General features: G+C 40.5%; 1 protein-coding gene across 6 annotated transcripts in view; it reads right to left on the bottom strand.

The window, feature by feature from the left end:
- Positions 1–26,171, bottom strand: part of COP1 (COP1 E3 ubiquitin ligase) — a 222,681-nt gene extending 196,510 nt beyond the window's left edge. For 3 of the 6 annotated variants that reach the window (XM_070384886.1, XM_070384884.1, XM_014481367.2), the window contains exon 1: positions 25,625–26,168. In XM_070384886.1, the coding sequence (XP_070240987.1) occupies positions 25,625–26,031 (407 nt within the window). In that variant the 5' untranslated portion in view covers positions 26,032–26,168. Of the gene's footprint in view, positions 1–25,624 lie in introns of all 6 variants that reach the window. The other 3 variants (XM_070384887.1, XM_070384885.1, XM_014481366.2) reach the window with 3 other exon arrangements.
- Between the last annotated feature and the right edge of the window lie 735 nt (positions 26,172–26,906).

Genomic DNA, 26,906 nt, shown 5'->3' with positions numbered 1-26,906 from the left:
ATCTAAATGCTCTTCTATTTTCTATTTCAAAGAAAACTAATTTCCTGAGTGATAAATTTACAGTTACAATTTCAATAACTCTTCCAGGTGGTGAAGATGCTAATGATAACTAATACTTAACACAAGCTATGCATGTCCACTTAAATAATGACATATATTAACTCAATCCTTTATAGATAAGGAAATCAACACAAGTGATGTTAAAAGTCACAGAGCTAGCCAAATTTTCAAACTCAAGTGCATGTTCTCAACCACTATTCTATACTACTTTCACATACGATAAGTTAAATATCAAGTCACGCCAACTATGCCACATGTTCTGGCCAAGGAAAGGTGGTTATCAATCTCTTGAGAGGATACAGTCTATCAAAAATATGCAAAGCCTTACAAAAAGCAATTTCCCTTTATCCTTCCCCATTCTTCCTTCCAAAAACTCCATGAAGTCTCCAGAGATACAACAGCCACCTTGTGATCATAAAGACAACAACTATAGGCTAAGAACACAGGATATGAGTTCCTTGGTAACATTCTTCAGCAGTTGCATCAGCCATGAATTGTCTCTCTCTGGACTTCACATTACATGAGAAAAGCAAATCCTCATTTGCTCAAGCCAGTATTTATTGAGTTTTCTGTCACTGGTATACAAATCCAGTCCTTACTGAAGATACATGACAATTAAACTGCAAATGAAAATTCTTCCACTCCCTTCAAGCAAAGTTTCCTGGGCATAAGTACCATCATAGAATGTGAGATTTTAAGTAAGTTATAAAGTCTCAATGTCACACAAGCTCGGCATTTCATCACCTATAGTATCCTGGCAAAGACTGCACTGGATTTGTCAAGTCTTTACTGTTCCAGACTCAGAAGAAGGAGAAATCTTTTAAATGTGGGGATTCGGTAGTTCTTCTTTTGGAACGAAGTCTATCTTGCTCCGTCTGATGAAGAAGGAAGAGGGGTGGGAGTCCCTCCTGAGGACACATGGATGAGCTGCCCAGGGTGCTCTGTGATCCCAGTCTGTGACTGAAGGATGCTGAAGAGCAGATCCGGGATAGACAAATTTTATTTTACACTGGTACAGCTGGTCACTGGGTGCTCAAGCAGGTATCTTAAGGCCAATGTTTGTTTTTGTTTTTTTTTTACAGATAGAAATATTTACTCAACTGTATATGAACAGTATATAGCTTTCAAATTTTTAACATTTTTTAATTAATTAATTTGGGTCTTCATGGCTGCACACAGACTTCTCATTGTGGTGGCTTCTCTTCTTGCAGAGCACAGGCTCTGGAGTGCAGGCTCGGCAGTTGTGACAGGCAGGCCCACTAGCTCCACAGTATGCGGAATCTTCCTGGACTAGGGATCAAACCCATGTCTCCTGCATTGGTAGGCTGACACTTATCCACTGTACCACAAGGAAAGTCCTAAAATTTTAAAATTTTGAATACTTCAAACCTATTATGATTACCTATTATGAATCACATTCTACTTTTTAATCTTCCAGTTTTCTAAGCCCATCTCTTAGCATTCAAACTCCAAAAAGAGTGAAAGTTATCTTTCTTGAGTGGACTATATATAGTTTTATGAGTAAGAAAAAGGAAGAGTTGCAAGTAATTCTCTTAATCTTAGAAAAGGCTGATTTTGAAGAGCAAATCTTCCTTTGTGTATACAGATCTCTCCAGGTCTACCTCAGCCCCTAAGCCTGGAATCTTCAAATCACTTGTGTTCTACCCTTTCTCACAACTACCACTTACTCCTTGATTTCTCTGGTCACTAAGTCATACCTTTTCTTTTCTCCTTTTTTCTTTCTTTGATTTTTCTTTTTGTTTCTTTTCCCCAATTTTTTTTTTCTTTTCTCCTGGTCATGCTATGTGGCAAGCGGGATCTTAGTTCCCTGAGCAGAGAGCAAAACTGTGGCTCCCGCAATGGAAGCATAGAGTCCTAACCACTGGACTGCCAGGGAATTCCCAACTCTCAGCTCTTCCCAATTTCAATGGGCAAAAACGTACTAAGGGTAGGTTTTGGGGAAAACTGTAAACAAACAGCATAGAACTCCTTCCACTCTGCCTATCAAGAGCCTCCAAAGACAATGAGCTGGAAGACCTAAGCGTAAGTACAAACACAGAAAGTATATGAACTGGCGGACAAGCTAAACACTATACCGATATCTGAAACTTCATGCACCCCCAAATTTTTATACAGACCCCCCCAAAATGTTTAGGGACCATCTCAAACTTTTAATGGACATCTGACACAGTGGCAACATCAAAAACAAGGAAGAAATCACAAATGGATTAAAGCCACTGCTATGACCACTCATGCCTCCTGCACCACCATAAACCAGCAATTCTTGTAAATCAAGACAGAAATTCCAACAGAAAAAATGGGAAAGGATATCAATTCCTAGTTCACAAGAAGGGAAGACACACTACTTTTCAAGTATATAGAAAGATGTTCTGACTCAGTAGTAATCAAAATATGCAAATTAAGATGATAAAATAACGTTACCTCCATTAAATCATTAGAAAATTAGAATACCAAGTATATTAGGGAGGATATGGAAAAACAAGAATTTTCATGAAGAAGCATCTGGCAAAGCAACCTACATTGAATTTTCATATACTTATTACCCAGTAATCCCACTCCTGTAATTTGTACATAGGTAAAATGCAGTACTTGGATGCAATCTCAAAAACGACAGAATGATCTCTGTTTGTTTCCAAGGCAAACCATTCAATATCACAGTAATCCAAACCTATGCCCCAACCAGTAACGCTGAAGAAGCTGACGTTGAATGGTTCTATGAAGACCTACAAGATCTTTTAGAATTAACACCCAAAAAAGATGTCCTTTTCATTATAGGGGACTAGAATGCAAAAGGAGGAAGTCAAGAAACACCTGGAGTAACAGGCAAATTTGGCCTTGGAATACGGAACGAAGCAGGGCAAAGACTAATAGAGTTTTGCCAAGAGAATGTACTGATCATAGCAAACACCCTCTTCCAACAACACAAGAGAAGACTCTATACATGGACATCACCAGATGGTCAACACCGAAATCAGACTGATTTTATTCTTTGCAGCCAAAGATGGAGAAGCTCTATATGGTCAGCAAAAACAAGACCAGGAGCTGACTGGCTCAGATCATGAACTCCTTATTGCCAAATTCAGACTTAAATTGAAGAAAGTGGGGAAAACCACTAGACCATTCAGGTATGACCTAAATCAAATCCCTTATGATTATTCAGTGGAAGTGAGAAATAGATTTAAGGGACTAGATCTGAAAGATAGAGTGCCTGATGAACTATGGACAGAGGTTTGTGACATTGTACAGGAGACAAGGATTAAGACCATCCCCATGGAAAAGAAATGCAAAAAAAGCAAAATGGCTGTCTGGGGAGCCCTTACAAATAGCTGTGAAAAGAAGAAAAGCGAAAAGCAAAGGAGAAAAGGAAAGATTTTCCCACCTGAATGCAGAGTTCCAAAGAATAGCAAGGAGAGATAAGAAAGCCTTCCTCAGTGATGAATGCAAAGAAATAGAGGAAAACAACAGAATGGGAAAGACTAGAGATGTCTTCAAGAAAATCAGCGATACCAAGGGAACATTTCATGCAAAGATGGGGTCGATAAAGGACAGAAATGGGAAGGACCTAACAGAAGCAGAAGATATTAAGAAGAGATGGAAAGAATACACAGAACAACTGTACAAAAAAGATCTTCACGACCCAGAGAATCACGATTGTGTGATCACTGGCCTACAGCCAGACATCCCGGAATGTGAAGTCAAGTGGGCCTTAGAAAGCATCACCACAAACAAAGCTAGTGGAGGTGATGGAATTCCAGGTGAGCTATTTCAAATTATGAAAGATGATGCTGTGAAAGTGCTGCACTCAATATGTCAGCAAGTTTGGAAAAGTCAGCAGTGGCCACAGGAATGGAAAAGGTCAGTTTTCATTCCAATCTGAAAGAAAGGCAATGCCAAAGAACGCTCAAACTACCGCACAGTTGCACTCATCTCACACGCTAGTAAAGCAAAGCTCAAAATTCTCCAAGCCAGGCTTCAGCAATACATGAACCGTGAACTTCCAAATGTTCAAGCTGATTTTAGAAAAGGCAGAGAAACCAGAGATCAAATTGCCAACATTCGCTGGATCATCGAAAAAGCAAGAGAGTTCCAGAAAAACATATATTTCTGCTTTATTGACTATGCCAAAGCCTTTGACTTTGCTTTTGACTTTCCACAATAAACTGTGGAAAATTCTGAAAGAGATGGGAATTCCAAACCACCTGACCTGCCTCTTGAGAAACCTATATGCAGGTCAGGAAGCAACAGTTAGAACTGGACATGGAACAACAGACTGGTTCCCAATAGGAAAAGGAGTATGTCAAGGCTGTATATGGTCACCCTGCTTATTTAACTTATATGCAGAGTACATCATGAGAAACGCTGGGCTGGAAGAAGCACAAGCTGGAATCAAGATTGCCGGGAGAAATATCAATAACCTCAGATATGCAGATGACACCACCCTTATGGCAGAAAGTGAAGAGGAACTCTAAAAGCCTCTTGATGAAAGTGAAAGAGGAGAGTGAAAAAGTTGGCTTAAAGCTCAATGTTCAGAAAATGAAGATCATGGCATCTGGTCCCATCACTTCATGGGAAAGAGATGGGGAAAAAGTGGAAACAGTGTCAGACTTTAATTTTTTGGGCTCCAAAATCACTGCAGATGGTGACTGCAGCCATGAAATTAAAAGACGCTTACTCTTTGGAAGGAAAGTTATGACCAACTTAGATAGCATATTGAAAAGCAGAGACATTACTTTGCCAACAAAGGTTCGTCTAGTCAAGGCTATGGTTTTTCTAGTGGTCATGTATGGATGTTAGAGTTGGACTGTGAAGAAAGCTGGGCGCCGAAGAATTGATGCTTTTGAACTGTGGTGTTGGAGCAGACTCTTGAGAGTCCTTTGGACTGCAAGGAGATACATCCAGTCCATTCTGAAGGAGATCAGCCCTGGTGCTCACTGGAAGGACTGATGGTGAAGCTGAAACTCCAGTACTTTGGCCACCTCATGCGAAGAGTTGACTCACTGGAAAAGACCCTGATGCTGGGAGGGATTGGGGGCAGGGGGAGAAGGGGACGACAGAGGATGAGATGGCTGGATGGCATCACTGACTCGATGGACGTGAGTCTGAGTGAACTCGGGAGTTGGTGATGGACAGGGAGGCCTGGTGTGCTGCGATTCATGGGGTCGCAAAGACACAGACACGACTGAGCGACTGAACTGAACTGAATCCAACATAAAAATATACACATCAGCATTTGTGTACATATATGTAAATATATATATACATGTTTACATTTGTGTGTGTGTGTGTGTGTATATGTGTATATACAGCTAAGAGAAAAACACCCACATCTGTCAATAGGGAATACCTTTGAGGATACTGGCAACAAACTGGATACTTCTTACAGTAGGGAACTACAGGCAGCCTTAATGATCAAAATTACTAGAATGGAGAAGTAAAAATGTGCTTAGATATATATATATAGATACTGGAAAACATCTATATAGTATAGATTCTAGTCAGGGAGCACCATGACTGGATATTTTGTCAAGTGAAAACAGAAATGAAAATAAGATCTGTGACACAATAGGATTCACATAAAATTAAAACACTAAAAATATGTTTCACATGTATCGGTTCACAGGTACACATATAATCAAAAACACATATAAATTACAATAGAAAACCAAGAGAAGAGGTTAGGAAAATAAGAAAAAGTAGGGAGAGGAATATAATACCTTATTCAATAGAATCTAAAAAGGACATCAATAGTAAAACGTACCATTATACGCAACTAAAAAAGAAACAACTCTGCTAATTAAACTAAACACTTCTTTATCAGTTAGGAATTTTACCTTTTCTAAAAAAGCTCTTTTAGATTTAAGTTTTATCATACATCACTCTTGTGGAAAACACATACACACACTTATAATTATGTTTTCCAACAAATTCTCATTCTTCAGGGTTTAACTTTTCTGAATCACTTGTTGACTAAGTCACTGATTTCCAGATTTTTCCACATAATACTTTCTGTGGTGAAGTATCATTTACTAGGAGAATTCATAATGGAACTAAAAGCTGTTGTTTCTGGGACTGTAAGCCAAGTTTACATTCAGTCAGATCATCTGCATCTGACTCCAGCTTTAGGAATGTTGCTAAACATGTCTAATTCACCAAATTCTAATCTGTTGAGGCAGGCATTTTCTCTGTTGACATATCCGTGTGAAATGACAGCTACCTCCAAGAATTTTTTTTTAATGCCATTATCTACAATCCAATTTTCAAATTTGCCAAAGAATAAATGAAGGAAAAACTAGAATCAAAGAACATGACAAAGTGAAACAAAGCAAAAGAGGAGCCCTGCGCTGGTTAATGAACAAGGTGAAACACGATTAGTTCACTCTGGACTTGAGGTCAAAATTTACATGAAGCAGACTTACCCTCTTACTATGTACACTTAGGAACTGGCTGGCGGTCGGGGGGTTGCAGGGTGGCAGCGGGGCTTGGGCAGCAGGGAGAATAAATAAACTAACTGCTTTTAGACACTGGACACTAAGCAACACAGTACTGAGATCTCTGAGGAAAGCAGACAAATGAAACGAAGCTATCATAGATTCAGCTTGTTGCCTTCAAGAGAAAGCTTCCCAGGCCCAAGGAGGGAGAACACAGGCAGAGCACCACAATCTTGCTGGAACGAGAAAGAGGAAAGAATTTACGGCAGGACACCCAAGAAGGAGCTACAAGAAGAAAATCCGAAAAAAATCTACATAGCATTCTCATCAGATTCACTGCCGAATACTAGTCACATGTGCCCAAGGTGAACACTCCACAAGATCATAACATTAGAGACAAAGGATAATTTCCATGGGCTGATTAATACGTGAAATACAAGTTGAGAAAAGAAGCAGAAAATCAGATCTCAACAGACACTACCCAAGTTAAAACACACAGAGAAAAAGAAAACACAGCATCTATGGGCTATGGGTCAGTATCAAATCAATCAAAATAAATATATGAAGACACTGGCTGAAGTGCATTTTAAAATAACAATTAACAAAAAACAAACAAACAAAAAAGACACCTCACCACATATCTAAGAAGTTCAGAAAACTCCAAGTAGAATTTAAAAAAAAAAAAAAAAAACCACCCTGATACATACACTGCATTTAAACCGATAACAGCAAAAATGAAGAGAAAATCTTGAAGGCAGTCTCAGAAAAAAGACACACCACATATAGAGGAACAAAACTAAGAGTACAGCAGAGTTCTCATCAGAAACTATAGCAGCCAAGAGAGTCTGGAGAGCTTCTGGACTGGTGGGGACCTGGGGAGAATCGCACATGTGGAGAGGGCACGGAAGCTCTGTGCCCTTTCCCTGTACCTTGTTCTATGCATCTTTCCCATCTGGCTGTTTCTGAGTTATATCCTTTAATATTAAACCAATAATATGGTCATTATTCCAACTTCTAGAGGTGATGGATCATCTACATAGTGGGAACTGGTTGGTTGCTGCAGTACTCCATACAGGAAGCATCTGTTCAAGTCTTTTGCCCATTTAAAAAACTGGGTTGGGGAAAACGGCCAAGATGGTGGAGTAGAAAGATATTGAGCTCACCTCATCACACGTGCACACCAAAATCACAACAATATGCAGAACAATTATCACTGAAAATGAGTGAAATCTACCAGATTAAAAAAAAAAAATCTACAACTACAGACATAAAGAAGTAACCACATCAAGACCATTAAGAGGGACAGACTTGCAATATAATCAAATCCCATACCTCCCAGGTGGGTGACCCACAAACTGGAGACTAATTATATAACAGAGGTTCTCCCACAGGAGGAGTGAGAGTTCTGAGCCCCATGTCAGCCCCTGCAGCTCAGGGGTCCAGCACCAGGAAAAAGAGCCCCCACAGGATTTGGCTTTGAAGGCCAGCAGGGCTTGACTGCAGGAGCTCCACAAGACTGGGGAAAATAGAGACATCACTCTTAGAGTGAAGTGTAGTGAAGTCGCTCAGTTGTGTCCGACTCTTTGTGATCCCATTGACTGTAGCCTGTAAGGCTCCTCCGTCCATGGGATTTTCCAGGCAAGAATACTGGAGTGGGTTGCCATTTCCTTCTCCAGGGGGAACTCTTAAAAGGATGCACACAAAATCATACACCCAACAGGACCAAGGGTAAAAGCAATCATCTGACAGGAGCCTGGGCCAGACCAACCTGCTGATCTCAGACAGTCTTCAGGAGAAACAGGGGGCCACGGCAGCCCACCCTTGGGGCTCTGGAGACATTCTGGCACCAAGACCTTGCCCTGCTTAACATCTGTAAGCTCCAGTGCTGGGATTCCTCAGGCCAAACAGCAAACTGGGTAGGGACACAGGCCCACCATTCAGCAGACAAGCTGCCTACGACTTCCTGCCTCGACATACCCCTAGACACTGCACTGCTAACAGAGGGCCAAGTCCCAGTTCTACCCATGAGAGGTCAGGCATCGGACCCTCCCGCCATAATGGGGCACAAGCCTTTAGACCAGCCTCACCCTTCAGCGGGCAGACACCATAAACAAGAAAACTATAGTTCCACAAACAAAGTCTGCAAAGGCAGGTCAGACACTACCTGGGACCCAGTGACAAGAAGGGAGGGCACAAGACATTTCCTACAAAGAGCCACTTCTCCAAGATGGAGAACATGGTTAAAATGACCATACTACTCAAGATAATCTAGATTCAATGCAAACCCCTATTAAATTATCAATGATATTTTTCATAGAAAAAAATGTATATTTGTATGGAAACACAAAAGACCCTAAATAGCCAAAACAATCTTGAGAAAGGAAAACAGAGCTGGAGGACTCACGCTCTCTGACTTCAGGCTGTACTATATAGCGACAGTAATCAAAACAGTATGGTCCGGGCACTAAAACAGACATACAGATCAATGAAACAGGACAGAAGGCCCAGAAATAGACCCACGACCTTATGATCATTCAATCCATGACAAAGGAGGGAAGAACATGCAATGGAAAAAATACAGTCTCTGCAATAACTGTTGCTAGGAAAACTGTACATGTGAAAGAATGAAAGCAGAACATTCTCTAACACTATAAACAAAAATAAACTCAAAATGGATTAAAGACCTAAATGTGAGACAGAATACTAAAAAACTCTTAAAGGAAAACACTCTTTAAGCAAAACACTCTTTGACATAAACTGTAGCAAGATTTTTTTTGGATCTGTCTCTGAGGAAAATTGAAAATCAAAACAAGAATAAAGAAGTTGGACTTAAGTCAAACCTATATGGTTGTGCACAGCAAAGAAAACCACACAAAACGAAAAGATAACCTACAGACTGGAAGAAAATATTTGCAAAGGATGCTATCAACAGGGGATTAACTTCCAAAACAGACAACTCATGCAATTCAATATTTTTTAAAAAATTTAAAAATGGGCAGAAGACCTAAATAGACATTTCTCCAAAGAAGATATACAGGTGGCCAAGAGGCACATGAAAAGATGCTCAATACTGCTAATTATTAAGAAAAATGCAAATCAGAACTATTATGAGGTATCACACCAGTCAGAATGGCCATCATTTAACAGTCCACAGATAACAAATGCTGCAGAGAAAAAGGAACCCTCCTACACTGTGGGTGGGAGTGTAAACTGTACAGCCACCACGGTAAACAGTCTGAAACTTGCTTAAAAACTAAAAGCAGTTACTACATGATCCTGTAATCCCACTCCTGGGCATATATTCAGATAAAACTCTAATTCAAAAAGACATATACACCCCAATTTTTACAGTAGTACTATTTACAATAGCCAAGTCATGGAAACAACCCAAATGTCCATCAACAGATGAATGGATAAAGACGTGGTGTGTGTGTGTGTGTGTATATATATATATATATATACACACACACAATGGAATATTACTCAGCCATAAAAAAGAATGAAATAATGCCATTTGCAGCAACATGGACATACCCAAATATCCTATGATAACACTTACATGTGGAATCTAAAAAAAAAAATGCTACAAATAAACTTATTTACAAAGCATAAAACAGACTCACAGACATAGAAAACAAACTTACAATTATTAAAGAGGATAGCAGGGAAGGGGCTGGGGCAAACCAGGGTGAGATAAACTAGGAGTCTGGAATTAGCAGATACAAACTACTATATATAAAATAGGTAAACAACAAGAACACTTAGTATAGCACAGGGAACTATAATCCATACCTTATAATAACCTAATATGGGAAAGAACCTGAAAAAGGATACATATATGTATAAGCGAATCACTTTGCTGTACACCTGATACTAAAACATTATAAATTTACTATATTTCAACTTTTTAATGGTTTTAAAAAAAAAACTATATAGCAAAAGACAATCGACTGATATCTTCAAAATAACTACAAGAAAAAAAAACTTTAAACTTAGAATTTTATATCCAGCAAAAATAAAAAATTCAAATATAAAGACAAAACAAGTAATTTCCAAAATAAACAAATAAATAACTTAGAGAATTCATTGCATACAGACTTCACTATCTGATATATTCACGTAAGTTCTATGAGGCACAAGCTGGAATCTAGATTGCCGGGAGAAATATCAATAACCTCAAATATGCAGATGACACCACACTTATGGCAGAAAGTGAAGAGGAACTAAAGAGCCTCTTGATGAAAGTGAAAGCAGAGAGTGAAAAGGCTGGCTTAAAACTCAACATTCAAAAAACTAAAATCATGGCATTCGGTCCCATTGCTTCGTGGCAAATAGATGGGGAAACAATGGAAACAGTGACAGACTTTATTTTCCTGGGCTCCAAAATCACTGCAGATGGTGACTGCAGCCATGAAATTAAAAGATGCTTGCTCCTTGGAAGAAAAGCTATGACAAACCTAGCTGCTGCTGCTGCTAAGTTGCTTCAGTCGTGTCCGACTCTGTGCGACCCCACAGACAGCAGCCCACCAGGCTCTGCCGTCCCTGGGATTCTCCAGGCAAGAACACTGGAGTGGGTTGCCATTGCCCTCTCCATTGTGTAAAAGTGAAAAGTGAAAGTGAAGTCTCTCAGTCGCGTCCGACTTGTAGCGACCCCATGGACTGCAGCCTACCAGGCTCTTCCATCCATGGGATTTTCTAGGCAAGAGTACTGGAGTGGCTTGCCATTGCCTTCTCTGTGACAAACCTAGACAGCATATTAAAAAGCAGAGACATTACTTTGTTGACAAAGGTCTATATACAGTCAAAGCTGTGGTTTTTCCAGTAGTCATGTATGGATGTGAGAGTGGGACCATAAAGAAAGCTGAGCACTGAAGAACTGATGCTTTTGAACTGTGGTGTTGGAGAAGATTCTTGAGAGTCTGCAAGGAGATCAAATCAATCAATCCTAAAGGAAATCAGTCCTGAATATTCATTGGAAGGACTGATTCTGCAGATGAAGCTCCAATACTTTGGCCTCCTGATGTGACGAACTGACTCACTGGAAAATATCCTGATGCTGGCAAAGACTGAAGGCAGGAGGAGATGGTGACGATAGAGGACGAAAGATTGGATGGCATCACCGAATCAATGGACATGAGTTTAAGCAAGCTCCAGGAGTTGGCGATGGACAGGGAAGCCTGGCGTGCTGCAGTCCATGGGATCGCAAAGAGTCCGACACAACTAAGCAACTGAACTGAACTGGAATAAGGAATACAAAGACAGCAAATATACACAAAGACAGAAAGAGCTCTAAAAGTGGTAACAATGAATATAAATATGAAACATTTTATGTTTAATCACTCTAAACTATAAGCGGCAGGAAGAGTTCACAATTGAATATAGAGCATAATACCATCCCTAGAAACAAGGCAAGCACAAGAGGAAAACAGTAAGACAAATGGAAATTATAACCTAGTATTTTAAGATGGACTAAAAAAAATAAACAAAATTACAAAACATTGAAAGATAAAGAAAATTCTCAATTAGGCAACCTCAGAAATTAATTATTGGGAAGAAAAACTTATTTTAAAAGAAGTTAAAGAACTCAGGAAAACTTAGAAATAAAGAAAAAGACATAAGAGCAAAGAAGCATAACGGATACTGATTTAAGAGAAAACCAGATGGCTATTTTAGGTATCTGATTTTGCAACCTTACCACAAAACTTTTGATAGACCATGGAGTGAACCACACTAGTAGTGATTATCTGATCTTTTCATCTTACCATTGTTTATTAAAATAATGATCTTCAGTTGAATCTCGTAAAGAAGATAAATTCATAGCAGCTGTCAAAACTAAAGGTAGATATTATACTGCACAATCCTTAAGCTTGCCAAAAGGTTATGTGCGTCATTTAACCACGTTAAGAACCAACAGAGCAGAACAGATATAGATACAGAAAATTATTTTTTAGTTCACTATTTTGTATTTAAGTTAATACATCATCTCAGTTAAGCAAGGGTTTCATAACAACTGGCCTGACACTCAAGTTAAATTTTCAATCAGTGCCTTATTTATACTCTTCCTTTTATATGTATTATCTGCTTCAAAACCAGCATCCAAACTTACCAAACGATAATAAATGGTACAATAAGGCCATTGCTCAATCCATACATATTTTGATAGCAACACTAATTCTATTATGCTTCCACAAAATGTGTCAACTGATTCTAGTAGCACTGATTCTAACTAACCAAGCATTCAATTTTTCAAATTTTAAGTATTATACAAAAAAACATTATCAAGATAATCAGGACCAGGCACAATTAAGAATCATTTAGGAAAATAAGGAGTGGTTATACCTTATCTTACCTAACAGGATCAAAGAACCACTTTCGTATTTTGGTACCAAACGTGAAATCCTGGCAAACACCACCTGATTCCTTTCAGTGATTTTATAAGTTCCAGTGTCTTCATACGTGTATTATATAATCTAAACCTCACAATCCTTTAATGGGATACCACTACATCTCAATTTATAAATGAAAATAAAAAAACATACTCAAACATTCATTTGCCCTAAGTTAAATCTCAGGGCTTTTAATTCCAAGTCCAGTGCCCTCTGCATCAGAAGATAAAGGAAACAAATACATGTATCACTGTGACCATGAAATTTCAAATCACTATCAGCATTGAGAAAACCTTGGAAAAATTATTTTGAATATGCTGAAATTTATATACATCTTTCAAGAGTGAAAGACACCCAACAAAAGTCAGCCACAGAAGTGTTTCTTCCTTCCCCTCAAAATGTCCAAAACTTGACACTTCCCTAGCTTCCTCCTTCCCCTTAAACCAGCTGCTTTGTGACTATTCCCAAGCTACCCTTCATTTTCAATTGGCCCTAAGTGGATTCAGGACTGAAAAACAAGGAAATAAATGAAAAGGAAAATAATACTAACTTCAAATCATTTTAACACCTATACAGATAACACTAGATCCCAAGCACCAATTTTCACAGACAGCAGTTAAGTTCTAGCCTCTGTCCATTCATCTCACTCCTTCCTAACTTCATTTGATATGATAAAAGCCCTAGAAAACTTAAATGTCCCTTTTAATAGAGATTAAATTTATCCTGTATTTTATAAAAGAGATTCCTTTCATATCTCCAGGTTTAACTTTGTCTTATATCACAGGATTATCTAAATAAGGACAGGAAAGGTAAAGAAGAAAAGAAAGAGAAGGCAAAATTTTTAGACTCTAATTTAACAATGAAATCTTAAAAAAAAAAAAAATAGAGGCAGGTAGGGCATTCAAAATAGCTCTGGTAGAGTCTCAGGAGCAGAGTTTTTATTTTTTTGCCTTTTTTTTTTTTTAATGAGACCATGTAGGCTGAGGGGAAAAAGGACACCGTGATTAACACAAGAAATGATAGGCATGAAAACATAAGCAAGGGAGCCAAGCTCGGGTGTTCCGTCCACCGCAATCCCCTAAAAAAAGCAGACGGATCAGGAAAGCAAATATGGCCAGAGTGTCACTATTGATTCCTCCCAGTATGAAATCACCCCAATACACTCTCAATTTCCTCCTGGATCTTATTTTATTCACACATTCCCAAGATTCCACTTCTCAGGGTAGCAGTTCTAACCAGGAAAGGCTTACAGTTAGAGAAGAATTTCAATTAGGCTTGTGAATTATAAGTGGAACAATTAAGAGAATTGTCTCATAGCAAACAGCATCACCAGGGCTCACAGGATCTGGTGTTAGATTCAAGGTGGATCTAGGGACTTCAGTGCACTTACATGGAATACAGATCTTCACCAGAGCTCTGCTATTAATGTGACTAATGTTTCTTTTTCTGCGTATCAAGGATATCTCAGCTTGCAATATACAACTGAGTCTTGAACAACACAGGTTTGAATTATGTGGGTCCACTTACACACAGATTTTTTTCAATAATAAATACTTACAGTACAACACAATCTCCATTTGGTTGAACACACAGATGTGGAGGGACTGTGGATATGAAGGGTTGACTTAAGTTAAAGTGGATTTTCAACTGGGCAGAGGGTGGGCATCCCAACTGCTGTGCTGTTTAAGTCAACTGTATAGCCCTTCAAGCATCAGAACTACTTTAAGAACTTTAATATTTTTAAAAAGTAGGCCAATTCAAGTGTTTTTCTTTTTAAATTTCAAATTCCTGAGACAGAAAATATGATTGATACAAAATAAATACTGTTTCATGCCAATACCAACAAAATGCAACTGTTATATTTTAGTCATTAATTCAGAAAAGCAACCATCACAGACCAATGAGCTAGGAAAGACAGCAAGTTCACACATTAGAAAAACACCGATGCATATGCAGGAGGGGCTACAAAAGTATGGACAGGGGAGATACCATACCTAATATGTTTCATTAGACAATGAAGGAAAGTGAAAATGATTCAGGCCTGTCCCACTCTTTGCAACCCCATGGACTATATAAGCCATGGAATTCTCCAGGCCAGAATACTGGAGTGGGTAGCCTTTCCCTTCTCCAGGGGATCTTCCCAACCCAGGGATTGAAACCACGTCTCCCATATTGCAGGTGGATTCTTTACCAGTTGAGCCACAAGGGAAGCCCAAGAATACTGAAGTGAGTAGCCTATCCCTTCCCTGGTGGATCTTCCCAACCCAGGGATTGAACCCACATCCCCTGCATCACAGGCAGATTCTATACCAGCTGAGCCACCAGAGAAGCCCTGATACCGTCAGTCCCATCATCGGGAGAAAGAAACACCCATCCACGTGGAAGATGTATTCCTTATAGCCATGTAGAAGATGTCCTCCTTGTATTTCCACCTGGAGTTTTTAAAGTAACTTTTGAAAAAATATTGCTTTGGGGACTTCCGTGGTGGTCCAGTGGCTGAAAATCTGCCTTTAAGGCAGGGAACGCGGGTTTGACCTCTGGTCAGGGAACTAAATCCCACGTGCCGCAGGGCAATGACTAGTGGTGATGGCTGCACAGCACTGTAAATGCACTGAACTGTACACTTTAAGTGGTGAATCCTATATGGCACGCATTTTACTTCATTTTTTTTTCTTTTAGAAAAGGAAATCAGAACTTATGACTTCCCAGGCGGTGCAGTGGTAAAGAATCTGGCTGCCAATGCAGGAGACACAAGAGATGCGGGTTCTACCCCTGGGTCAGGAAGATGCTCTGGGGGAGGAAATGGAAACCCACTCCAGTATTCTTGCCTGAAAAAATTTCACAGAGGAGCTTGGTGGGCTACAGTCCATGGAATCACAAAGAGTCGGACACAACTGAGCGCGCGTGCACACGCACACACACACATAGAACTTACACTTCTGGCCATGAGGGAGTAACTGGGGTGGATCCTACAGAATGGAGGCATACTATTACAAAATTCTTACACTGTTTATGAAGTGACATTAAGTTGTTTGAAGGCAGACTATAAAAAATTAAAAATGAGTATTATAAACCCTAGGGCAAGCACTTCCCCCAAAACACACACACACACACACATCCCATACAAGTATTACTAATAAGTCAACAGTAGCAACAAAAGAGAAATCTTAAAAATACACAATTAATCCAAAAGAAGAGAGGGAAATAAGGGGAAAAAAGAGAGAAAAGGAATAGAAGAAGAGAAAGGACAAATAGAAAACAAAGAGCAAGCAAGATGTATACATAAAACCAAGCATATAATTATGTTAAGATGCAAAAAGTCTAACCAAGCCAATTAAAAGGCAAATTGTCGTAGTAAATAAAAAAGACTCAACCATAAGCCATCTACAAGAACCCTACTTTGAAACAGACATAGAGGTAGTGAAGGACAAAAACACATACCATGTAAACATTTAAGAAAATAAAGTTGGAGAAGCTATGTTAACAGACTAAATGGATTTCAGACCAACAAACATTCCCAGTAATAAGCAAGGACATTTCAAAATGATAAGGGGATCAACCTACCAACTCTAAATGTGTGTGCCCTACTACTAAAGTTTCAAAATACATGAAACACAAATTGACAGAATTGCAAGGAAACATAGTAAAACCCACAATTACACCTGGCATGGTTAAAGATTTTAACACCTCTTTCAGTAACTGACAGAACAAGTATACAGAAAATCAGTATGGGTATACAGAGCTTAACACATCAACAAACTTGACACTTATAGAATATACCAGTCTATACACAGGAGAATACTCTTTTTTTTTTTCAAATGCATATGGAACATTAACCAAGATAAAGCCTATGGGAGAAAATGAAAGAAGTCAGTAAATTTAAAAGGACTGAATTCATACAAATCCTATTCCCTGAACAAAGCTACACTGCATCAAGAGTCAATAACAAAATGATATCCAGAGAATTCTCATTTAGAAATTAAAATACATCTAAGTAACCCATTCTTCCAATCACAATGGAAAGGATAAAAAAAATATATGGAACTGGTTGAAAATTAGTGCAATATTAGTAAGGGAAACTACTAGAATTAAATTTTTCTCAGAAAAAAATGTAAGCTTCTGTATTCAAAGCTAGAAAAAGAAGATAAAACTCAAAGTAGAATTAAAAAAACAAAGCCAAATATCAGTGAAATAGAGTTATTTGAAAAGATTAATAAAACTGACAGTCCTCTGGCTAAACAGTTCAAGGCAAAAAAAAAAGAGAGAGAGAGAAAACAAATTATCAGCATCAGGAATGAAAGAAAGAAGGGACATCCTTCCAAATCCTACAAACATTTAAAGCATAAAGAAGTGCTAATATTTATGAACCTTATGCCAACAAACTCAATAGCTTGGGTGAAATGGAGAAATCCCTTAGCAGACAAACTAACAAAACTCACTTGCTCACTTAAATAAAAAACCTGAACAGTCCTTTATCAGTTAAAGAAACTGGTAGTAAATAAAACCTTTCCACAAAAACTATGGCTTCACTGATGAATTCTACCAGACACCTAAGAAGAAATATACCAATTTCATAAACTCTTTCAGAAAATAGACATTTCTCATCCCCTTTTAGAAATCCAGTATTATTCTATGTGATAGGCTAGACTGTGTCCTCTCCCAAATCCATACATTGAAATCCTGACCCTCGGTACCTCAGAGTACTCCAGACTGTATCTGGAGGTTGGACATGAAAGAGGTAATTACAGTAAAGGTCGGTCATATATGCCGGACCTAAACCCACTATGACTGGTGTTCTTACCAAGATACAGACAACACACAGACCAAAGCACAACTGTGTGAAGACACAACAAGAGGTGGCCATCAGCAAGCCCACAGGGAAGAACCCAAATCTGACAACACCTCGGTCTTGAACTTCTAGCCTCTAAAACTGAGAAAGTAACTTTCTGCTTTTTAAGCCACCCAGTCTGTGATTATGTTTCAACAGCCCTAGAAACTAATAACCCTGATACCAAAACTTATAATATAAATACATAAAGTAAATATATGTGTACATTATATGAAAACAACAGATCAATGTCACTCATAAATAAAAATGAGAAATATAGCTTTAAAAAATTCGTGTATGAAAATTGCTCAGTCATGTCCAACTCTTTGTGAGGCCATGGACTGCCAGGTTCCTCTGTCCATGGAACTCTCCAGGCTAGAACACTGGAGTGGGTAGACGTTCCTTCTCCAGGGGATCTTCCCAACCCAGGGATCAAACTCAGGTCTCCCACATTGCAGGTGGATTCTTTACTGTCTGATCTACCAGGGAAGCCAAAGAATACTGCAGTGGGCAGTCTAACCCTTCTCCAGCAGATCTTCCCAAACCAGGAATCGAACCAGGGTCTCCTGCATTGTGGGTGGATTCTTCACCCTCTGAGCCACCAGGGAAGATCCCAAAATAAGACATAAAATTCAAAAAGAAAGAAGTAAAACTATATTGATTTTCAGATGACATGACTGTCATCTTAGACAATCATATGGTTCTACCAAAAAACTGTTACAAGTAATAAGTGAACTTAACAATTTAAAGAAAAAAGTCAATACACAAAAACAATTTGTATTTCTACGTATTAGCAACATTAGGAAACTGAAATTAACACAAGAGCATCAAAAACATGAGCCACTCAGGAGTAAGTTTAACAAAATATGCGCAAGATCCAAACATGGAGAACTATAAACTCTGCTAAGAGATGTTCAGGACCTAAATAACTGCAGAAACATATTATGTTTATGGCTCAAAGATTCAATATTGTTAAGATGTCAAATCTCCCCAAATTGAGTCCGAGATTCAAAGTAACCCAAATTAAAATCCTAGAAATCTTTTTTTTAAGAATTGGTAAGCTAAAATATATGTGGAAATGCAAACTTCCTAAATAACTAAAAATAGAGGAACAAAACTACACTATCTGATTTCAAGATTTACAACAATGATACAGAAATTAAAACTGTGGTATACACATAAAGATAAACACTTAGATCAATGGAACAGAATAAAGATTTCAGAAATAAACTTAAATATATTAATTTTTGAGAAATACTCCAAGAAAACTTAATGAAAAAAGATGGTCTTTTCAACAAATGGGTACTTCAATAACTGGACATCTACAGTGGAGGGGAAAAATCTTCAAATCTTACCACAAACAGTATATACAAACTAACATAAAATGATTGTACCTAAGTACAAAAAAGCTATAGTTTCTAGAATATACAAGAAGATTTAGACAACAATTTCAGTAGAACATAAAAGTCACAGACCACAAAAGAAAAAAGTCCAGTAAACTGGACTTAAATTTTAAACTTTTGCACTTCAAAAGACTGCTCAGAAAACTAAAAAGTAAACAATAGACTGGGAGAAAACATCACAATATACAGACTAACAAAAGACTTGCAGCCATAAGCCTTACAACTTAACACAAACATGAGAAATGTACGCGAGAGATTAGAAGACACACTATGAAAGATATGCAAGTGGAAATAAGCACATGGAAGTATGTTCAACATCATCAGTCATTAAGAAAATGCAAATTATGACAATAAGATTCTACTAAACATACCACTAGAATGACTGAAATTTGAAAGACTGAAAGCAGGAGTTGGCAAGAATGTGGAACTGAAACTCAAACATTGCTGGTAGAAATGCAAAATGATAGTCACTTTAGAAAACCATTCTGCAGTTTCTTATCATGTTAAACATACAGTTGGCCACACAACCCAAGAATACACTCCTATACATTTACCCAAGAGATGTGAAGATGGGTCTACACAGAAACCTGAATATGAATGTTTACAACAGCTTTCTTTACAATCACTGAAAACTTCAGAAACAAAGAAACTCAGTATCTCTCACAATGCATATATAAAGAAGTCATGTTATATACCTGGAGGCTCAGACGGTAAAGTGTCTGCCTGTAGTGCGGAAGACCAGGGTTCAATCCATGGGTTGGGAAGATCCCCTGGAGAAGGAAATGGCAACCCACTCCAGTACTCTTCCCTGGAAAATTCCATGGACTGAGGAGCCCGGTAGGCTACAGTCCATGAGGTCCCAAAGAGTCGGACATGACTGAGCAACTTCACTTTCACGTTATATCCATGTAATGGAATACTACTCAGAAGTTAAAAGAAGAAAATTAGTGAAACATTCATCATTATTAAGGGCTTCCCTGGTAGCTCAGCTGGTAAAAGAATCTGCCTGCAATGCAGGAGAACCCAGTTCAATCCCTGCATCGTTAAGATCCCCTGGAGAAGGGCATGGCAACAACCCACACCAGTATTCTTACCTGTAGAATCCCCATGGACAGAGGAGCCTGGCAGGCTACAGTCCATGGGGTCGCAGAGTCGGACACAACTGAGTGACTAAGCACACACAGCACAGCACTTACCATTACTGAATCTCAAAAACATTACTCCAAGTGAAAGAAGTCAGCCACAAAAGACTACAGACTGAATGACTCTATTTACATAAAATCCTAGAAAAGGCAAAACTACATTGAAGGAAAACAGACTGCCAGGTTATCAGAGGTGAGAGAAGACTGAGTGCAAAGCTGTGGCACAGTAAACTCATGAGCGTGATGGAAACGTTCTGTACCTTAATTAGGGTGGTAACACAGATATATTCATTTGTCAGGCTCGCTGAACTATACACTTAAAACTGGTGACCTTTATTGCATGCAAATTCTATCTTAATAAGGTTGATTGTAAACAAAATCACTGGTCTCTGAAAGGCAAGGTAATATAGTGGTTAAGAACTTGAGCTTTGAGCCAAAACATCTGGATATAAACACTGTTACCACCATTATTAACTATATGAATTGAGACAAGTTACATAACCTCTCTGACCTTCACTTCCTCATCTATAAACGGGAATTAGGGACTTTCTGCTGGTACAGTGGACAAGAATCTGCCTGCCAATGCAGGGGACATGGGTTCAGTTTCTGGTCTGAAGATTCTACATGCAGTGGAGAAACAAAAGCCCATGCACTTCAACTACTGAACCTGTGTGCTACAATTACTGAAGCCTGTGCACTAAAACAAGTGAACTGCAATTAATTTTTTTCAATGGGAAGTATCTGCATCAAATAGTTGTTGTAAAGATTAAGTCATGTCAAACCCTTAGGATAGTGCCTGGCAAATAATAATAATTTATATTGGAACTCAGTCGGTAAAGAATCTGCCTGCAGTGCAGGAGACCCGGGTTCGATCCCTGGGTTGGGAAGGTCCCCTGGAGAAGGAAATGGCAACCCACTCCAGTATCCTTGCCTGGAAAATCTCAAGGACAGAGGAGCCTGGTGGGCTGCAGTCCATGGGGTCGCAAAGAGTCAGGCACGACTGAGCGACTAACACTCACTTACTTATATTGCAACACATATTATTATGTGGGCACCTCTAATAGATCAGTTGGTAAAAAATCCACCTGCAACGCAGGAGACTCCAGTTCAATTCCTGGGTCAGGAAGATCTTCTGGAGAAGGGATAGGCTACCCACTCCAGTATTCCTGGGCTTCCCTTGTGGCTCAGTTAGTAAAGAATCAGCCTGCAATGTGGGAGACCTGGGCTGGGAAGATCCCCTGGAGAAGGGAACAGCTACCCACTCCGGTATTCTGGCCTGGAGAATTCCATGGAATGTATAGTAGTGCATGGGGTCGCAAAGAGTGAGACACGACTGAGCGACTTTCACATTATTATTATGTATACCGAACCAACTGTTAGTACTTTTTAGTGAACTTGGCATTTATGAACTTTGAGTTTCAAGCATCTACATGAGCCTCTAACACAGTTATCTGAAATTTTCACTAAACCCATTTTGCTTCATTATCTCTATCTGAGCCAAAAGCCCATCCTTAAACTAAACTGAGGTCTCATACTCAGTAAGACATGGGCAACAGGTCTCATCTTTAGCGCTAAATATGATTAATAGGTAGTGGCTGCCCAGACTGCTATGTTGAGGACTGTGAGACAACATTTGAATTCCAAAAGAGTGCTTAACATCTGTCATGACACTAAGAGAAGCAGTGATGCTAGGGTGTGATATTATAATTATGTGATTAAAAGTTTTTCTTCACATAATCGTGAACTCATTCAGGACAGTCTGTTATTAACAGTTTGACACAAGAGGCTGTCTGTCACATTTATTAAACAGTAGATGGACTTAACATAGATTTGACCTACATCTGATCAGGCAAAGTAAATTTTCCCATAAGGGCTTACTGCTGCTGCTGCTGCTAAGTCGCTTCAGTCGTGTCCGACTCTGTGCGACCCCACAGACAGCAGCCCACCAGGCTCTGCTGTCCCTGGGATTCTCCAGGCAAGAACACTGGAGTGGGTTGCCATTGCCTTCTCCATTGTGTGAAAGTGAAAAGTGAAAGTGAAGTCACTCAGTCATGTCCGACTTGTAGCGACCCCATGGACTGCAGCCTACCAAGCTCCTCCATCCATGGGATTTTCTAGGCAAGAGTACTGGAGTGGGATGCCATTGCCTTGTCTGAAGGGCTTACTATCGACTTAAAAATACTTATTTCTGCTACAACTTAGAGAATATCTGGGACTTAAAGAGGTAGAAAAGGTCATTTCAGGGAGCTGGAAAGGCTAACACAGAGACAGTCATAATGTGACAGTGTAAAAGAAAGATATTGTCTTCCAAACAGAGGATAGACTCATAATTTAACAGACCATGTCAGAAAATTTTGAAAAGTAAGGCAACACAGACTTCCTTTAAATGTCAGAGACTCATCCAACTTCAAGCTATATATACCACTCTCTACTGTACTACAGACTCTTCATCTATAAAACCAGAATTTACAACTTGATGGTACTTTCAATCCTTTGAAAGAATTATTAAAGTCAAAACTATAAATCCCTAAAATGTCCATCAATTCTACAATAAGATATAAGCTTACTTTGAAATATAAGTAAGGAGAGACCAATACATGTTACTGACAATTCAGCATTTGACTTTAAATCAACTGTTCTCAAACAGGGTGAAAGGACAAGTCATTATCACCAAGGGAGCTTTTGCAAACTACACTGCCCACTCCAGCCCTCAATTCTGTTAAGTCCTCTTAGGATGTGGGCAGATGGACAGGCAAGGGGAGGGAGTAAGAATAAAAACACGTGTCTCCTGGACTTCCCTGGTGGTCCAGTGGTTAAGACTCTGAGCTTCCACTGCAGAGACCTCAGGTTGGATTCCTGGTCAGAGAAATTCCACATGCCACAGGGTGTGGTCAAAAGAAAAAAAGAGTTATCTCCTGTGATTATGAAACAGCTGTTTTCCTCCAATCCACCACATTTAAGAACCATGAGGCTAAATGCATATAATTGATCTTATAGATCTGAAATTTTAAAATTCCATAAAAGAAAGCACTAAACTGAGAATCGGGAGATGTGAGTTGTAATTTTGTTTCTGAACAGTCCAATCTGAAACAGTTACTTAACTTCTCTCTACCTCTATGAGAATACAATTATATTAGCATTACATTAAAATTGGAAGTTTTATACAACTTAACAGAGTTGTTCTAGGATAAAATGAAACATGAAACATAAACATCTTTAAAATGTGAATGAGGAATTATTATCATTATTCAAACGTAAGCCTCATTAAGATGTAATAGCTTAGAATAATTTGGACTGGTTCACAGTTTAACCTTGAAGCGACAAGACCAACCATCCAGGGCCAATTAGAAATGAAAAGGATTCCTTGGGCTTTGCCTAGTCCTTTATCTTCCTACCCTAAACACTTGGCCAAATCAAATCTAGCTTGAGACTCAGGAAAATTGATTCCCATTAATGAATTCTTCTGAAAAGTCAACCTCACCAGCAAGAGACCAAGGACTATCACATTCTTAGAAAGTGAAATATTCAGAATTTTTAACTAAAGACTCTCACTGGACACTTCCACTTAGAATATAAAAGAAAACAAACAAACAAAAAAACCTAAGCAACATGGTTAAGATTCAGAGACTGGATTTAAATATTTTTTTTTTAAGTTAGGTGACAGACTAACAAAAACTTTAATAATTTTACCCCTAAAAAATAAAAATTAGTGCCAGTGGCTTATATTCCCCTATCCCTCTCCAATTCTCTATAAAATGGCTTACAGTAAGTATAATAAGTAAGTATAAGTGCATACAGTGCCTGGCAGACAGTGAGTGTCAAATATCTGTTGGATGAATGATGAATTCTCTTCTTTCACCTTATATTTTAGTGCACCTACATGGATGCTAGCAAGTTTGTTTCCTTTAATCTACTAATAAGTGAAATGGAAATGGCGGCCAAAAAGACAAGTTCTAAAAATCCTCACTTTTGTTTCATTACTTTCTACTTTTATCACATGGCATTCTCTACCAGGTACAAACACTTAGACCTAAACATAAACTGCTTAAGTTATTTATTAAAAAAAAATTACAATTCTAGTCCAGCTTCAGTGAAAAATGAATCAATTCTCAATCCAGAATAATGTATGACAAAAGCAAAAATATAAAGCCATTTTCACTGCAAGAACTAGAAACTGTAATCAATAACTTTCTTATACTCCCAACTTCTAGCCCTACTGTATTTAATGACAACTTACCATCTGCAACCCTGAAGTGAATCAACTTACTCTCTAATGACAGTGTAAGCCAATTTCCCGTATCACTAATACACTAAGTCTGTCAACAATTTCCTCCAGAAGAAAAGCACAAGATCCTACCAGTTCTCACTCAGCTAACAGCAATTCCTTTCTTCTAATCTTACCGTCTGAATTGGACAAAACCCAGTGAAAACTCAAAACACTCTCAAGCAAGACAATCCACTCCATCTTCCACTTAATATGAATAAGCCCCTTATGCCAAATGTCATAACTGAGTACTGCTGTATACTATCCACGATGACCCGTCTAACTCCAAGCGTTTCTCAAATCAGAAGTTCTAAAAAACTCTGATGCGTTAACACAAGTGCCAAGTGCAGTGCAATTACATCTGACCCACGGATGGTATTTAAAAATGTGGCCCCCCCTTTCAAGACATTCAACTGAGAGGTGCAATTTTTTTGCGAACAGACTTTCTTGACTACAGGAGCCTCAACAGCAGATTTAAAAGTAAATGACCTAGCCTTTGAAGTAGGAGGCGATATTTACACGTACACACAACGGATATTTACCTCAGAGCACACACGACGGATATTTACAGCAAATACTACTTCTCCTTAAAACAGCCATACCCATGTTTAGAGTACCATCTACCACACTTTCAATAAACAAACTGTGACCAACAACTCCCTCCCTGAGCATACCAGGAAGCTTAATTCTCTCCTTTTACAAGTTTAATTCACCTCCACGAGCAATGCGGACTGACAGGGTACCTAATTCACCAGACGGCCAGAAAATTCAAGGCCCAACCTCCGTGCCCACCTTTTCCCTTTTATGCACAGCCACTTATTTGACCTTCCATCTCGTCCTCTTATTATTGCCTAAACTCCCTTCACATCTCCCCCGCAACAATGTCCTCTCTAGTACCCTCACCCTGCTTCGGGATGCCAACATTTCCCCATCCCACCCCACCAACCCCTGCAAACGCTCGAATCCCTCTGCAGACACCGCTACAGCGCCCTACAGACCGCCCTCACCCCGGAGCCCAACAGCCCCAACAGCAGAAACTCCTAATGCAGAGACTTGGCGGGGGGACTGCTGGAGGCTGCTCGTCCAACCCACCAGACGAAGTCGTTGCTTTTGTCCTCGTAGGAGTTGATGAGCCCGTTGCACAAGGGGGCGAGCGGAGGTCGCTTCCTGCTGCCGCTGCTTAGGCTGGAACTGCTCCCTCCTACGCCGGCGCTGGGCCTGGCCGCGCAGCTGAGCCGGGACAGGCCCGCGGACACCGCCCCGCCGCCGCTGCCGGACACCGCGGCCGCCACCAGCACAGGCCGCGCCGGGCCCCCGAGACCGCCGGAGCCCGCGGCCTGGGCCGCCCCGCCGGACCCCAGCGCCGCCGCCGAAGCCGCTACGGAAGGGGGCGACGGGGAAGAGGATAAGGACGAGGAGGCGGAAGTCACCGAGGAGGCCGCAGAGGAGCCCGGGCTGGTGCCGGCGGAGCCCGATCCGGCCTGGCGGCTCCCAGACATCGTGACTCCCTCCCCTCCGGCTGGGAGCTCGGAGGAGAGGGACCGCGACCGCGACCCGCCGCCGCCGCCGCCGCCGCCGCCTCCCTCCCCTCTGCCTTCAGTGCATCCTGAGGACGCGCGCCGCGTCGGGAGGTGGGGCTGAGGAACAATAAAGTTGATTTTTGTAAAGGCAAAACCACACAGCAGCGTCCGACGGGAGGGGGCGGAGGGAACTATTAAAGCAAAGCAGGAACCACTGCCGCTCTCGGGACCGCCGCCGCCGCGATCGCCGCAGCAACCAACCCGAGCGCGCCGTGGGCCGGCCGTGCGCGCGCGCGAGCGGCGGAAGGGGCGGGAGCGGCGGGGGATACAACTTCAGACGCGGCCCGGGCGGCGCTCAGACGCGCCGAGCGCGCCCTGGGAGACGGCGGCGGCCTAGCAACGACACCGCCCTACTGGAGAGCCGGTTTTCTTTCGTAACGTGCCCGAGGGTAGGGCCGTGTGAGGGAACGAAAAGGCAGCGGAGAGAGAAATGGATGGTGGCGGAGGGCTTGGGGCAGGGGGACGGGGGAGAAAAAGTGCTGTGAAAGCAATTGCGCACGCACGCCCGGGGCGCAGACCCTCCTGCTTTACCTAGGGTCCCGGCTCCTGGCGGAGGGGAGCGGCGCCGGCGCGGGGGCTGCCGCACCGCGCATGCGTGGGGGTGAGCCGCATTCCTGAACATGAACTGGGAGCGGCGGCTGGTGGCTTGGGAGGCAGGCAGTTTGACCCGGTGGCCAGGGTACGACAGGTACTTCGGTTCGGATATTGAAGGCTGGGACACAGGGAAAGAACCTGGAAGCCCCGAGCCGCTGAGAAGAGTTCTGGACTGGCAGGACTCCAGGCGCCGCTGCTGT

Source organism: Bos mutus, chromosome 16 (genome assembly GCF_027580195.1).
Source record: "Bos mutus isolate GX-2022 chromosome 16, NWIPB_WYAK_1.1, whole genome shotgun sequence".
NCBI lineage: Eukaryota > Metazoa > Chordata > Mammalia > Artiodactyla > Bovidae > Bos > Bos mutus.
The sequence above is the reverse complement of the archived record's forward strand: the minus strand, read 5'-3'. Positions and strand labels throughout refer to the sequence as shown.